We start from the raw sequence: 16,940 nt of genomic DNA, 5'->3' as shown, positions 1-16,940 counted from the left end.
GCTGATAACATGCCCAAATCCAAATCGTATGCTGATATCACGATGAACAGGCCACCGAGACGTCCCGACCTAGCTGCTCATCGGTTTCACTCATTACGTCCCACCAAAGAGGGAGAGCAGTTCTCCTTAAAAGTTCCACAGCACCTATATGCGCAAGAAGTCAGTAAGGAATTCTCTCATGCTATTATTGGTCGTCTTTTCCTTCGTAAAGGAGACAAACCTCAACCTGCATTGCTTCTCAAGGCAGAACTTCACAAAATTTGGAAATTAGAATCTGAGTGGAAACTTATTCCTCTTGGGAAAGGGTATTATACGCTGGTTTTCCGGACTCCTGAAGACAAAACTCGTGCTAAAGCCAAGCCGGTCTGGGAATTATCTTGTGGTCATGTACGTCTTCGAGAATGGTCCAAACACTTTGATCCATTTAAAGAGAATTCTTCCATGGCGAATGTATGGGTGAGGATACATTATTTGCCAATTGAGTATTGGCATCCTGAGATTCTAGCCGGGATTGGGCGGTACATTGGTCATCCTATTAAAATTGACGGAGCCTCGGCCCGTCGTGATTTTGGGCAGTTCGCGCGCCTTCTTATTGAGTTAGATATGTCCAAATCCTTTCCTACTACTCTCTTAATTGATAACGATTCTTTTTCGTTCTATGTTGAATTCACGTATGAGAATTTACCTTTCTATTGCTCAAAATGTAAACTTACAGGACATCCCACCGAAAAGTGTCGGAAAATCTCCGTTAAGAAGACGGTTGTGGAAGAGGATGTTCAAGATAGAAGTCAAATGCCTTTGGTTAAAAATGGGAAACAGTGGCAACCTATCTCTGGTGATGCTAGAGACGAGAGAGAACATGAGCAGGAGACAGCCAAGGGAGATAGGCCGGTTGAGGTGGGTTCGAGAAGCGACATACAGGTTTCCCCAGCTCGTTCGGACCCGGGATGTTACTCACTTCAGAAAAATGATCACCATAAACAGTTAAGCTTGCCGGTTTCGGCGTCGAACAACAGTTTTGCCCTGTTGGCTAACGAAGGCACTGAATTGCTTGAAGAACCGGAGCAGCAGCGGCGGGTACCTCTTTCTAGGGGTAAATCTTTGGATGATTCCAATTCTGCTGAACACTACGGCCCTGATAGGTTGGCCGAGTGTCTAAAACCTTGTAAAAACTCGGTGTTTGATCAGCCAGTCAACATTTCTGCGATCAATGATGGACATATCTCGGAGGAGGTTTCGGATGAGGATGAAGAAGTGAACTATGACAGCAGTGGGAAGTACGTTTCCACAACGGATGATATTGCTGTTAATAATGCCTTGAAAGCTCAAAGACTTGAGCAGATTTTGGCGATAGCTAAAGCGCCCATGCCAGAAACAGTTGCTCCTGCTAAGCGACGAGGAAGACCATCCAAACAGGACCAAGCTGCTAGGGCAGCGGAGAACACAGCAAACAGGCCAGCGGACACAAGCATTAAAAGTAGACTTCGTAACAAGGGGGATACGTCGCGTACTTTTGTGATTGATACAAGTAATAGAGACAGCGCTCTAGCCATGGAGAGCGTCGCCAAAGAGAGCTGGGCGGAAGAGGTTGAAAGAAGCGGAGCTACCTCCGCTAACATAAATTAATTCTGATGAATATTATTGCATGGAATGTCCGTGGTTTAACGGATGAATCCAAACGTCTGCTGAAGGAGCATTGTAATTCTTTTAGCCCGGTGGTGTTGGGCATTCTTGAACCGAAACGGGCGTTTCGGAAAGTTAGACAGAGTTACTGGCATTCGTTGAATCTTGTCCCGGTGCATCAAAACTGCCGGTCTCCTCGCTGTTCGAATATTTGGGTTTTTGTTCACTCTTCTGTTGTTACTAATGTTTTGTTCTCTTCTGATCAGGTGGTTGTGGTGGACTGCCTGTGGCATAGTTATGATTTTTGTATTGCTTTTGTTCATGGTTCGAATGACCAAAATGACCGCCGTGATCTCTGGCATGATCTTCTTCGTTTCGTTTCTGGAAAAATGGTTTTCATGGGCGATTTTAATGCTGTGAAAGGTGCTCATGAGCGTCTGAGTTTAGCTTCGCCACATAGAGGTTCTTGTGAGGAGTTTTGTGATTTTATTGATGACTCTGGCTTTATTGAATCCCCTACGGAGGGGCTTCGATTCACTTGGTCGGGACGTAGATTTTTACCACACCATGTGGAATCTGTTTTAGATCGTGCTTTGTTTTCGCAGGGTTTTGCTGATCTTTGGTCGTCGTTGGTTACTGCTGTCCTGCCTCGCCTCACTTCGGATCACTCTCCGTTGGTGTTGCAATGCAAATTGACAAACCCTTCTGGTCGGAGGCCTTTCCGTTTTCTTAATATGTGGACCTTGCATCCGACCTTTCAGGAGCTGGTGGCGACATCTTGGAGGGAGACTGTCAGCACACGCTGCCCGATTTTATGTGTTATGTTGAAATTGAAAAGGCTTCGTAAGGAGATTGGGGTTTGGAATAAAGAGGTTTTTGGCAATGTGGATTCCTCCATTTCTTCTCTCATGAAACAGCTTGAGACTACTCAGGGGAAGATTTCTGCTTCTGGATATACGAACGATCTCTGTGATGGGGAGGTTAGTCTTCAGGCAAAGCTAAATGTATCGTTGACACATAAGAACTGTTTGCTTCAGCAAAAAAGCCGTGCGAACTGGCTTCGGGATGGAGACAGGAATACTGAGTTTTTTCACCGTTTGACCAAGTTCAAGAAACGGAATGCGCCTTTCACTCGCCTCAAGATTGATGGTAGAGAGACTTATGATGCCACTATTATTGAGAATCATATTATTGACCACTTTACGTCTCTTTTCGCTGATGATGGTCGACCTTCTGGAGATCAGTTAGAGATTGATGCGCTTTTTGAGTCGGGGGTGTCTGATGATCAGAATGCGCGGTTGGTGAGTTTACCCGATGAGAGTGAAATTGCGGCGGCGGTTTTTAATATGGATGCTTCAAGTGCTCCTGGCCCTGATGGTTTCTCTGGTAACTTCTTTCAAAGTTGCTGGGATATGATTAAAGCGGATGTCATTGCGGCTGTTCAGAATTTCTTTCGCCATTCTTATTTACCTTCTGGGTGTAATTCCAGTACGATGATTTTGATTCCCAAGAAGGATTCAGTCGACACTGTTGCTGATCTTCGCCCGATTGTCCTTTCGAATTTCTTATTCAAGATTATCTCGAAGATTCTTGCCTCTCATCTTGGCGTGGTGGCTGCGTCTCATGTTTCTGACAATCAATTCGGCTTTATTAGCGGGCGTAATATTCATGATTGCATCATGCTCAGCTCGGAAGGTTTCAACTGTATGAAACGCACGGACAGGGGACGTAATATGGCTTGTAAAGTTGACATCCGGAAAGCCTTTGATACTATTCGATGGGATTTTATCTTGCAAGTTTTGCGAGCTAATCACTATCATGAGAAATTCATTTACTGGATTTCAATTATTTTCAGCTCGGCGAGGCTCTCTATTCTCTATAATGGTCAGCTGCGGGGATATTTTGCTTGTTCTCGCGGAGTGCGTCAGGGAGATCCCCTTTCTCCGATTCTCTTTGGAATTGCGGAGGATATCTTGAGTCGGCTTTTTAGCAGCTGCGTTGATTCTGGGCATCTAGAACCTATGCGCTATAGTCGAACTTTTCAGTTCCCTACTCACTTGTTCTATGCGGATGACGTTATGATCTTTTGTAAAGCTACGGTTCGGAATGCTAGAAAAATTCATCAGATCTTTTCGTACTATGACTCTCTTTCGGGTCAGCAGTGTAGTCTGGAGAAGTCTTGCATTTACTTTGGTTCGGGAGTTCTCAATGACAGGAAAAGTGCTATTCATCGTGAGCTCAGTTTCACTACCGGGAACCTTCCTTTCAATTACTTGGGAGTTCCGATTTTCGTTGGGCGTCCGAAAGCTTCTTTCTTTCAGGCAATTCATGATAGGATTGTCCAAAAGTTTGCTCGATGGAAAGGTCGTCATCTTTCTATGGCTGGGAGGCTTTGTTTAGTCAAGTCGGTTATTCAGAGTTCGATTGTTCACTCCATGATGGTTTACAAATGGCCAAAATCGTTACTGCACTCCCTTGACAGGAAATGTCGTAATTTTGTTTGGTCGGGAAATATTGATAAACGGCCCAGCTGTGCTGTTAGTTGGGGTAGAGTCTGCTCCCCCTTGAAAGAAGGCGGCCTCGGCATTAGATCTTTTACGTTAATGAACAAATCTTATTTGATGAAGCTGGCTTGGAAGTTAATTCAGGGAACTGTTTGGGCGCATTCCATTCTGAGATCGAGATATCTAAACAATTTTGGGGTTGCAAAGGATTCGGTGTCGAACTCTTCTGTTTGGATTGGGATGAAAGAAGAAGTCAATCAGTTGGTGGATGATTCTTATGTTTGTATTGACCGTGGTGAGCATACTTACTTTTGGCGGGATGATTGGCTTGGGTACAAGCTTGTGAATAAACTTAAAATTCCGATATATATGCATGATTTTCTGAGCTTCTCGGTTAGTGATTATTTTTATGATGGTGTTTGGCATTTCACGACATCCTTTGTTTCTCGTTTTCCTGATATTGTGGATGATATTCTGCGTATTCCGATGGGCGGCCAGAGGGATACGAGATATTGGAAACAGTCGGTTAAGGGTGAGGTTTCGGCCTCTTTGGCTTTTTCTAATATTTGCCATCGTTTTCCTGCTGTTAGCTGGGGCAAATGGATCTGGGAGGACTTTATTCCGATGAGGCGATCTATTCTCTGTTGGCGTATCCTCCATGGGCGCTTGCCTACTTTTGATGTTCTGATCCGGCAAGGGTTAATTGCGCCCAATGCTTGTTCTTTGTGTCTCCAAGATAGTGAGACGATTTCGCATGTGCTTTGGGAGTGCTCGTGTGTTCGCCCTATTTGGACTGATTTTTTAGGTTGGTTTGGTAAAGAGAATCTCTTGGGGTGCATGGATATTCATTCCTTCTTAGTTCTGGCTTGGAATCTCTCTTGGAGTTCCCAAATTGGTTCCTTTTGGAAGGCGGGAATTATCACTCTGATGTGGCGTATCTGGTCGGGACGCAATGCGCTTATTTTTGAGGATTTGTGCTTTGATAGACGTGCGGTTTTGGCCTTTGTCAAGGCTTACTTTATGGAGATTGATGGGGTTTTCCGGAAGTTGGGTAATATTTCTAATTCTTGGGCTGACTATTCGATCACTCGTGCGATTGGGGTGAGGAGCCGTGCTGCTCCTCCCCCCTGTATGGTGGAGGTTCACTGGTGGCCTCCCGTTGGTCAATGGATTAAAGTTAATACAGATGGCTCGGCGGCGGGAGCTCCTGGAGTTATTGCTGCGGGTGGGGTTTTTCGAGACAAGTGGTCTCATGTCCGAGGTTGTTTTCATTTTAAAGGCGGCAACGGCTTTGCTTTCGAGGCGGAATTGTTGGCTGTGATCTATGCTATTCACATTGCTCATACCCGAGGCTGGCGGCATCTGTGGGTTGAGGCTGACTCTATGTATGTGGTTCACCTTTTGTACTCTCGCTCGAGTGATGTTCCTTGGAGATTTAGGGCGTTTTGGCAGCATACTCTTCGCCTGCTTCGGGATTTTTCTTTGATGGTCTCGCATATTTACCGTGAGGGTAATCAACCGGCAGATATTATGGCCAATGATGATCGGCAGGAAGGCTGGTGGCCTTTTGCGATTGAGGAGATTAGGATTGCGGTTGAAAGGGATATGTCGACGCATAGTCATATCCGTATGGTTATATAAGCAGGTTCGTTGGTTCTCTTAGGATTTGGTTGGGTTGTTTTCTTTTGTTGTTGGTCTCCTGTTTTCTTTCTTGGTTCTTCTTCTTCCGGTTTTCTTGAGCCGAGCTTCTTAGGGGTGATGGTTAGGCCGGAACTCCTGAAGTTGTCTCTTCCCGCTCCTGAACCGAATGTGAGTCTTTCACGAGTACTCTTTTTCCTTCTAAGGTCTTTTCTTCTTAGAAGGTTTTTTGAGGCTCGGTCTTTTGTTTGCTCTCTTTTGCGCTTTCTTGGATGTTTTGTACTCTTTTACTTTTCCATTAATACAAGCCTTATTCTCATCAGTGGTATAGTATGAGATAAACGATCTAATGAAATCATGCTTGCTCTAAATTGTTGAAATATATGTATTTGAGTGATTAATATAACATGTGGATTGAACAGTTAGGTGTGATTGTATGAACTATTGTGTGAGAACATAAACTAGATGAATTTTTTATTTATTTTGTTACTTGTGCAGTGTAAATAGCATGCATATTCATGTGTAGCCTAATGAATTATAAATGATGTGAGTATGAATTTTTTAAGTAGTGTATGTACTTTTGAGAAAGTTCGTGCATAAATAAAATTTGAGAAAGGCCTACACTAAGAATTTGAAATAATATGAAATGACTCATAAAAGGGATTATAGTAGATAGAAATATATTCATGTAAGTATTGAGGACAGAAAATCGAGGAAAATGCCATAGTCATAAACACGCGTATACATTAAAATTTAAAATTATCATAAACATGAAATGCATAAAAATTTAATAAAAATGAAAATATTCATGTGTAGTTGGGAAACATTCACGAGTATACATTTAAAAAATCATGCATACAAATTTAATAAAAGCATTTGTACACAAACTATGTAAAGTTCGTGGATAGAGATAATTAGAGAAATACACACCCGAAACATTTGAAATAATATGAAATGAGTCATAAAGAGATTAATGGAAATGAAAATATATTGATGTAGGTATTTCAGACAGAAAAATAAAAAAATCCCATAATCATAAACTCGCATATAAATTAAATTAAAATATGATAAGAATTGTGCAAACATAAATTGCATCGAAATTTAATATTCATGCATAAGTAAGGAAAAATTTTATGAGTATACAGTAGAAAAATTCGTGCAGTAGAAATTTATTAATCAACTGGATAATGTATAAAGCAAACGGATTAATCATCATCACTTTCATCCTCGTCAACCTTCCCGCAGTTGCGCGAATCGTGCCTGGCCAAACGCCCACATTTCTTGCATCGTCTCTTTGGCTTCTTTGCCTTGTTAAGCTCTTTCTCATAGGTAGAGCTCAACCGCTTTCCACTACCCTTTGTTGTAACAGGGTCGGGCGGATGAATGGTAATTTCATAAGGGAGTTTGGAGCTGTAGAACGTCTGAAACATACGTTCCTTGGCAGCTGCAGAAGTTGTAGAATTAATAGAGTTCGTGTCAGCCCATCTCTTAATGTATTTGGGTATGAACACTTCACCATTTTACATGAAATATTCCGTATACACTTGTGCACTTAAAAACAACCAATAAAAATAACAAAACATAACAGAAAATTGATATAAATAATTGTGCAGTAAATGTTACTAATTCAAAAATAATACAATCAAGATTTATATGAAGTTAAAAAATAACAAATAATCAAGAACTGATTACCGGTGAAGCGTGAGTTCAAACTATACAACATTAACAAACAAAAACAATAAAAAAATTTGAATGATGAAAATATAAAATTGGCATTAACAACCCTATATTTGGGTATGAATACTTCACTATTTTGCATGCATTATTTCGTATACACTCGTGCACTTATAATCAACCAATAAAAATAATAAAAAAATATCATAAAATTGAACTAAAGAATTGTGCAGTAGATGTTACTAATTCAGAAAAAAAAAATATGAATGAAATCTTGATTACCGGTAAAGCATGAGTGAAAATTTCCATGAAAATTCTCCAATAAGAAAACATGAATGAAAATTCATACCTATATTGTTCATAAAAACTTATTGTAGAAAATTGATTAAAACTCTCGCGTCTTCATCTCTGTAAGCAGGCCTGGGAGATTATATGTTTGTGCAGGAAACTTTCGCTTGCTTCTCTCAAAAATAATATCGGCGCAAATAACTTGGATGATGAAGATATGGGAAACGTGATCCCATGATTCGTGGGATCCATATTAATTAAAGGAAGGCAATTACATTATTAGCCTCCTAATACAATTCGACTAACCAATTTTAAAAAAGATCTGGCCGTTAATTCAATTAAGATCAAAAGTTGAGATTGAGTCTTATTTTATAGTATAATATTCAGTCTTATTTTAGTGCAACCCTATATATTAATTATATTTATTTATTTTTATTTTATAAAAAAATTATATTTAGTTAAAATAAAATTATATTGTATTAAGATAATTAGAAAGAGTCTTGATTTAGTGGTTAAATAGTACCTTTTGCTGGACAAAACCAAATAATAATAATAATAATATTTTCCTCAAAAAATAATAATAATAATAATAATAATAATAATATTGAAAATTATAGTACTTTTTATTTATTTATTTTCATAAATTTACTGTTAACATTATTACTTTTATTATTATTATTATTATTATTATTATTATTATTATTATTATTATTATTATTAAAATTTTCAAAATAAAAACAAATAAAGATGGTTTCATTGAAAAAGAAATAAAATTTCTAATATCCATGAAAATACATAATATCATAAGGAAGAAGGAATAACTAATCTCATATAGAAGTGGTTTACTTTAGAGGATTAGCCTTGATAGATAAAAATAATAAGGTTAATCTCTTGTTTATTTTGATAGATTGAAACTTTTGAATATTTCAAATTCCTTGATTATTTCTATCATTCAAGCTAATTTTGCTTTATTCTTATCCCATGGTAAATGTGGTATTGGAGAAACCATATTTTTGAGGATGAAACTACTCAAATCATGCATATAATCAGTCATGCAAAATAAACGCCTCATAATAAAAAAAAAATTATATTGGGCACAACATGTGGATTACGTATTTTATTCCTATTACATACTCTCTTCATGTCCCATTTATTTTGTGCACGATTATTAAGGATAGTATAATTAGTGTAGTAAAAGTGTGTAAAGGTGTGAGACCATATTGATTGTAGTGTAAAATCATTACCAAATATAGAAACATGACAAAATCAATTGGACAACCCAAAAAGGAAAATAAGACAAGATTAATGGGAAGGAATGAGTATTTTATTTTAAACTTTAATTTCATAAATTACATACTCCCTCTGTCTCCCAAACATCTTCCCAAGGAAGCATGACACAGGTTTTAATAAAGGTTAGTTGTGTATTCAATGAGTGGAGAATGAGTCCCACAAAAATTGAAGATTATAAGAATAATAGTGAATGCAATTATTTCCAAAATAGGTTAGGAAGATATTTTGAGGATGAAAAAGTTTAGTGCCCCAAATTACCAACAAAGTAAAACTGTGTAAAGAAAAGAGTAATATTGAATGCAATGTTATCAACAGTATGTTACTAACATTACTATCAACATGCAGCGGAAATAAATAACACACAGGAATACTTTTTTCACGGATTATAAATAACTCGTGAGTGCCTCAAGGCTAAAATCACTATGTTGAATCAACAATACAAAGTACAGATTTGGATCTTCTTGGAGATCTATCTTTACAGAATGACTGCCTAAGATAAACCAACCTATCTACTTTCAGTACTACAATGTTGATACAACACAGAATCCAAAACAGCCGAATAACAAAAGTTAATCGGACAAAGCAAACAACCTGCTACGCTCCAATGGCCTTGCACTTCAACTCTTGCCCTCGACGTCCCGTCGATACAAAGATAGACTTTACAGATTGGCTGCCTAAGTCTACTTCGTCAAAGCAATCCTTGAAGAACCGGTGACACGTTTGCAGCAGGAAAATGACGAGATGGTTGTGAGTGAATGTTAAGTCTCTGATTTTGCACTTCCAAAACGTGAGGATGAATGAGGCTTCTTGCTGCTTTTATAGACCTTCATGTCGTGGTTAGTTTCCTCCACTTCCCACTTCCAGAAGCTTCCTATAACCGCCGCAATCCACCTCCGAAAACTGCCAGTCGACCAGTCTGGAATGTTGGTTGAGAGATCATGGGTCCTGAAAAATAGGAACAAACAGCCCACTACTTTGGACCATGATAAACCACCTTTTCACTTATTAAAAACGTGGTCAACAAGCATAAAACATTTATTCCACAACCAAATAATAAGAAAACGTGAAAGGAAGGTAAAGATTAAAAATATACAATTACCAATGGAGAGTCAAAGTATGGAGTCAAGGCAGACTCCGGAATGTTGGTTGGAAACCCAGAAATGTTGACACCATGAATGTTATCAACATTCCACCCAACATTGAAAACACATATGTTATCAACATTGGTCCCAACATTGTCGGAGTCAACATTGACTCTAACAATCTCCCCCTTAATCTTTTCCTTCCTGCAACAAAAACACAAACAAAGAAAAACAAAAAACAGAAAAGAATTCAAAGTTACAGGTTTTTCAGATCAAGAAGGAGTTAGAAACTCCCCCTTAATCAAACAAGAGGTGAACCTCAAAATTAGTCCAGAGGAGATGTCGCAAACACTCCCCCTGAAACAAACAAGAGGTACAACCTCAAGAAGCACTTGAGGTACAACCTTAAGAAACACAAACTGAATATTGACTCATAAGAGAAAGTTAATAACTCCCCCTGAATAAATAAACAAACGAACCTGCAAAACAGAAGAGAGAAAAACAAACACCAGCATTCAAAGCATTTAACCTCTCGATCAACATTGATCAAAAAACAAGAAGAAACTTTACATAAACAAGTTGATCAAATGAAGCTTTGCTTTATTTGATCAAAATGAAGGTCGGCCGAAGGCCAAGACCTTCATTTAACCTGCCCACGCAAAAAACGAAGGTATACCAAAAACATGATAAATGTTGATCCAACAGATAATAAAAAATCAAGATAACATAAACTATGTTACCAAAAATAGGTGCTCATGCACCACAAAAAGTCACGATGTCCACGCATCAAACACATCACCAAAGAAACAATAAATGTTTTGGAACAAAAAACTGCCAACAAATTTCAGAAACACTACTCCCCCTTTTTTGTTGAAGAAGGAAAAGGTAGGAGTTTGGCAAAGACTTGGTCACAACTTTCGACCCGGGCAAGCATGTCCTGTCCCATCTTGATCGTCCGATCCACCATCAACTGCACTTGTCTTTTGAGCTTGAGAAGATCCTCTCTGGCCTTGATGAGCTCTGCAACATCAAGATCAATCTCTACTTCTGAATCTCCAGCTGGTTCCTTGCCTTTACGAGATGTGGATGTTTCTCTAGTGAGATGTGCTTTGACAGAGATGATGTTGGAAACATCAAGTGCAACATCAGGAGAAGTCGCACGATCAACATCTTCGTCTTCACCATACATGTCAATCTCAGCTTCAGCAGAGTCAGCTTCATCATCAGGCTGAGAAGACAAGGTAGGACCAGCACGTGGAGGTTCGTAGGGAAGATCTTTGACACGATCAGGAGTGAGGAGGGTTTTGGAAAACTCAAGTAGATTCTTCTCTTCAACAAGCACAATTTCCTCTCTCTCCTTAAGTTTTTGCTGAACCAAGAGATTGTAGATGAGGCTTGGAAAGGGAAGCATACTTCCACCTGTGGATTTAAAGGCTGCACGAGAGATGTTAGCAAACACTTGCTCACCAAAGTTGAAAGCCAGAGGCTTACCAACTTTAAAGATAAATTCAGCTTGTTCCTTGGTTAGAGCAGTAGTGTTTTTGCTTGGAAGCCAGTTGTAAACGGCAATCTTGTGAAGCACAGAATATTTCCAAGACAAAGTGGATGCAGCAAACTTCGAGGTCCAAGCCTTAAGTTTCCCTCCAGTCAACTCCCTAGTCATCTCATCATCATTAACCTCAACATCATCAGTGTTGGTATTCGCAGTGAAACATGCTTTGTTAATGGCAGTTGGGGAGAAACCAAAGACCTTACCCCTAACAAATACTTTCCCAAATTTGACAGATTTTGGGTCAAAGGCTTCTGTCATCAGATTAACATAGAACTCCCTAACAATGTCAGCATCATAGGGAAAAACATTTACAACCGTACCCCACATACCCCTATCTTGCAAGAGAATATCAAGCCTATACTTTGAAAAGAAATCCTCATCCGCACGTCTATCATTATGAAACTTCCTAGCAGCCAACACTTTGAGAGCATTCTTTGCTTCACGAGTGTAAAAACGAGTGGAGTATGACTTACTAACCTCAACCTCTGATTCAGAGGAGCTTCCAGAGCAGCTGATGCGAGGGGAGGTAGTATGAGAGGTAGAGGATACCTTTCCGCTCTTTGAGGTGGGAGAATGCTCAACCTTTGGCTTGAGAACAGGAGGCTGTGATGTTGGACCCACATCACTGTCTTCTCGGCTAGGAAGATTTAGAGTAGAAGGGATCACCCGTGTGGATTTTGATCACCTTGAGGACCTCCTGAGAGAGGCCACTCCAGCTTTACGTTTTCGGCTTTTCTTGTCAGGGACAAAGGTGTCAACATCAATAACATCTGTGCTTTCTTCTGGATCAACATCCTGACCAACATCAGGAATTTTTTCAGAATCATCAACATCCATGGATGTGGGAATATCTCCAGCGACACATTCTTCTTCAGCAACAGCAGAAGCTTTATCAACATCTGACCCCGGTTGTGAAGCAAGATCAAGCAGGGCCTCTTTGGCAATTTCCCCAATTTTCTCCAAAGAGGTATCTGGAGAAGCATACGCTGATTCCTCTTTTGAAGACGGAATTGACTCTCCGCTTGGAGTAGGAAGTGAAGTTTGATGTTGAGTAACACCAACAGCTGGAAGTCCTGTGGATTTTTCCGAGGTTGCATGAACAGTGGGGTTTGGAAGAGAAGTTTTCCCCTTCGTGAGATTTTCGTCAACTTTCGCAGAGGAATCAGGCGCCATTTTTGAATGAACATTCTCAAGGGGAGGAACAGTGGAGATCGGCTCAGGGTTGATGGGAATTTCTACCATTTGCAGAGAGACAGGATCAACATCAGCCCCTACAGACGATTCAGTGGTGCTTCCCTTCGGAGAGCCTTTTGGAGAAGGAGCTAGAGGAAAAGATCCTCCTGCGACTTCCACCGGAGTTTGAGAAGACGAGGGTTTGTCGGTTGATTCGGCCATCTAAGGGAGGGCGGAGAGATGTTTGGCAGCACTTTCCGGTGATCCAAAGTGTTGGATCAGACTCTTGATGAGGGAGGAAAGATCAGGATTTTTGTCCATGACTTTTGAGCTTCAAAGAAAGACTGCACAAATCTCGATAGAAGGGTTTGTGAAAAGAAAGGTAGTAAATAATAATCAGAACAACCCCCTTAAATACAAACGAGAAGACCCCAGCCAACATCAACCACTAAGCCACGAGATAAACACAAATCCCATAAAAATCTCCCTCACACAAACAAATCAAAATTCGAAAATCAAATCACAAGAGATAAGGAGATACGGATCACGCATTAGACAAACAAACCCTAGAAACACAATTAACAGATAAGATCACCAAGGAAAAAGATAAGGAGAGAGAGCCAGAGAAGAGAAAGAAAATGCCTATTGAAACAAAACAGTAGAGCCAATGTTACATCAAATGTTAGTTCAACATTAGAAGACAATGTTATCCAACATCCGGAACAACAGACTATGATTCTTTCAGCAGAGGTAAAACCAATAAAACGAAACACTTTGAGATCTTAAAACTCAACATCCATTTTCCCTGAGTGCATCGTCGCAGCGAACGCCGTGCCCCGAGTACTTAGATGAGAGAAGGGAAGATCCATTTATTTTCAGATGTTTTATGACCATTAAGCCTCACTCTTGTGCTACCGGTCTTACAACATCAAAATTTTTTTTTTTATTCAACTTCTGCTAAAAGAACACAGCATGAACCGGTTAAATCGAATAACATCAAATCAACCAACATGGACATTGCACTTTCAGTAACACAGGCTCCAACATGCATATGCCTAAACAAAAGAAAAAAACAAACACAAGAAAAAAATAAAGATGTTAGGATCCAACAAAGAAAACCTAAGTCCTAACATCTCACAAGCAAGAACAATTAAATGCAGCACAAACCGAGAGACTTCCTAAGATGGGAGAATCTCTCAAAATCTAAAGCCTTGGTAAAAATATCAGCAAGTTGTTTTTCAGTAGGAATGTATTCCAACACAATGAGCTTTTTCTCAACAAGATCTCTTATAAAATGATGACGAATATCAATGTGCTTTGTGCGAGAGTGTTGAACAGGATTCTTAGAAATCTCTATAGCACTAGTGTTGTCACACATGACAGTCAAGATGTTGCTTTCCATACTATAGTCGTCCAACATCTGTCTGAGCCAAAGAAGTTGAGCACAACAACTGCCAGCAGCAATGTATTCGGCTTCAGCAGTAGAGAGCGAAACACAATTTTGTTTCTTGCTTGACCAGGACACAATATTGTTTCCCAAGAGATAACATCCTCCACTTGTACTTTTTCTGTCATCAGCATCACCTGCCCAATCAGCATCACTAAATCCAACAATGTTAGAGTTAGTGTCTTTGGAATACCACATTCCAAGTTCAGATGTTCCAGCAACATAGCGTATGATGCGTTTAACAGCCTTCAAATGTGACTCCTTTGGCTGAGTTTGGTACCTAGCACACACTCCTACACTGTACAGAATATCAGGTCTACTTGCAGTTAGATAAAGCAAACTGCCAATCATTCCTCTGTATAGTGTTGGATCAACATCACGTCCAACATCGTCTCTGCATAATCTGTCAGTGGAACCCATGGGAGTTCTCATGTGTTTAGCAGACTCTAGGCCAAATCTTTGAACAAGACTTTTTGAGTACTTGCTTTGAGAGAAGAAAATGCCTTCAGGAGTTTGCGTTACCTGTAATCCTAAGAAAAAATTCAATTGCCCCACCATACTCATTTCGAATGTGGTAGACATGGCCTTAACAAAATCCTTCACAAGCTTTTCATTAGTTGCACCAAACACAATATCATCAACATAAATCTGTGCAATGATAGTGTTACCAGCATGCCTTTTGATGAACAAAGTTTTATCAACTTGACCACGAGAAAAACCATAATCAAGGAGAAACACAGTCAACCTTTCATACCATGCACGTGGTGCTTGTTTTAAGCCATACAAAGCCTTTTTAAGTTTAAACACATGATCAGGCTTACTAGTGTTTTCAAATCCTTTAGGCTGTTCAACATAGGCTTCCTCAGATAAGACACCATTTAGAAAGGCACTCTTAACATCCATTTGTAACAAGGAGATCCCAAACTGACAAGCAATGGCAAACAACAGCCTAATTGACTCAATTCTAGCAACAGGAGCAAAAGTTTCATCAAAATCGATCCCTTCCACTTGCGTATACCCCTGTGCTACCAATCTAGCTTTGTTTCTAACAATGTTACCAGACTCATCAGTTTTATTCTTGAAAATCCACTTAGTACCAATAACATTCTTGTTATGTGGTCTAGGAACAAGATCCCACACATCATTTCTAATAAACTGATTAAGTTCTTCATGCATAGCATTGACCCACATAACATCTTTAAGAGCATCAGCAACATTCTTAGGTTCAACAAGAGACATATAACATTCAACCTCAGCAAGCTCACACACAGAAGTCATACATGCAATTCTTACCAACTCTTTGTAATTGACTCCCTTCTTCTGTCGAGTGACAACTTTTTCACCAACGTCTCCGATGATTTGAGAACTTGGATGATCTCTTCTCACATGACTTGGGGGATCTCGTCTAATGGAATCATAAAGAAATTGAGCTTCCAACTCTTCTTCAGAGTCCGACACGTAGTTGCCAGCTTCTCCTTCTGATGTTGACCCGGACGAAGTAACCTCAGATGTTGGTACAGATGTTGTACCATCATTTCCACTTCTGTGGTGATCAGAAGCATGACTTATGTTGTTGGGCTCCTCAAGTAGCTCAGTAACATCTTCATCCTCTGTTCTATCAATGAGACTAAGAGAATCATCAAACACAACATTAACAGTCTCTTGAATAGTCTTAGTTCTGAGGTTATATACACGAAAAGCATGACTATTCACAGAATATCCAAGAAAGAGACCTTTGTCACTTTTGGAATCAAACTTGTTAAGGTGATCACGGTTATTCAAGATGTGACAGACACATCCAAAAACATGAAAGTACTTGAGATTGGGCTTCTTGCCTTTGAGGATCTCATACGGAGTTAACATAGTACCTGGTCTCATGTACACCCTATTGATGATGTGACATGTTGTACTTACAGCCTCAGCCCATAGTCGTTTGGAAAGACCTTTTGCTTGCAACATAGCTCTCACCATTTCCTGAATGGTTCTATTCTTTTTTTCGGCAACACCATTTTGCTGAGGAGTTTTGGGTGCAGAGAACTCATGGAAAATTCCATTGTTAGTGCAGAAGTTATCAAAGAGAGAGTTCTCAAATTCTTTGCCATGGTCAGTCCTAATTCTTCCAACATACTGGCCATATTGAACTCTAAACCTTTTATACAGTTTCTTAAAATGAGCAAAGGTTTCAGATTTTGTTTTCAAGAATTCAACCCAAGTGTATCTTGAAAAATCATCAGCACACACAAGTACATACCATTTTCCTCCTAAGCTTTCAACTTCAATGGGTCCCATCAGATCCATATGCAGGAGTTCGAAGCATTTCGAGGTACAGCATGTTGACAACATTGGATGAGCTGTTTTGTGTTGTTTCCCCTTCTGGCAAGGTTGACACACAACATCTTTCTTGAAGTTCAGATTAGGAAGGCCTCGAACTACATCATGTGTGATCAACTTTTGAATATTCTTGAAGTTGACATGTCCCAGTCGTTGATGCCAAAGCTCAACATCATCAAGTTTGACTGCATTGCAGAATGTTTCTTCTTGGGACTTGTAGCAATTGTCAGACGACCTTTTTCCCATCATCACACACTGATTTGTGTCATCAAAGACTTCACAAAGATGTTTGTCGAACTTTACAGTCATACCTGCATCACATAACTGACTTATGCTAA

The 16,940-nt window shown here is 39.7% G+C and overlaps 1 protein-coding gene across 1 annotated transcript; it reads right to left on the bottom strand.

Annotated features, from left to right (window-relative positions):
- Positions 1–6,970: 6,970 nt before the first annotated feature.
- Positions 6,971–13,046, bottom strand: LOC131018443 (uncharacterized). The gene is made up of 3 exons (XM_057947165.1): positions 12,337–13,046; positions 11,015–12,288; positions 6,971–7,209 (listed from the first exon to the last, which is right to left on the bottom strand). The coding sequence occupies exons 1-3, from the start codon at positions 13,044–13,046 to the stop codon at positions 6,971–6,973; spliced, it is 2,223 nt and encodes a 740-aa protein (XP_057803148.1).
- Between the last annotated feature and the right edge of the window lie 3,894 nt (positions 13,047–16,940).

The sequence above is a fragment of the Salvia miltiorrhiza genome, chromosome 3 (genome assembly GCF_028751815.1).
Source record: "Salvia miltiorrhiza cultivar Shanhuang (shh) chromosome 3, IMPLAD_Smil_shh, whole genome shotgun sequence".
Lineage (NCBI taxonomy): Eukaryota > Viridiplantae > Streptophyta > Magnoliopsida > Lamiales > Lamiaceae > Salvia > Salvia miltiorrhiza.
This window is presented reverse-complemented; position numbering and strand designations above follow the sequence as displayed.

Bases quoted from the DNA above. Each gene is read 5' to 3' on its own strand.
- LOC131018443 (XM_057947165.1), bottom strand. From the start codon at position 13,046: ATGGCCGAATCAACCGACAAACCCTCGTCTTCTCAAACTCCGGTGGAA. The intron at 12,289-12,336 runs GTGATCAAAATC...AAATCTTCCTAG, and splicing joins TCTCTCAGGAGGTCCTCAAG to CCGAGAAGACAGTGATGTGG. The intron at 7,210-11,014 runs GTTGTGACCAAG...CAACTTCTGCAG, and splicing joins CATGCTTGCCCGGGTCGAAA to CTGCCAAGGAACGTATGTTT.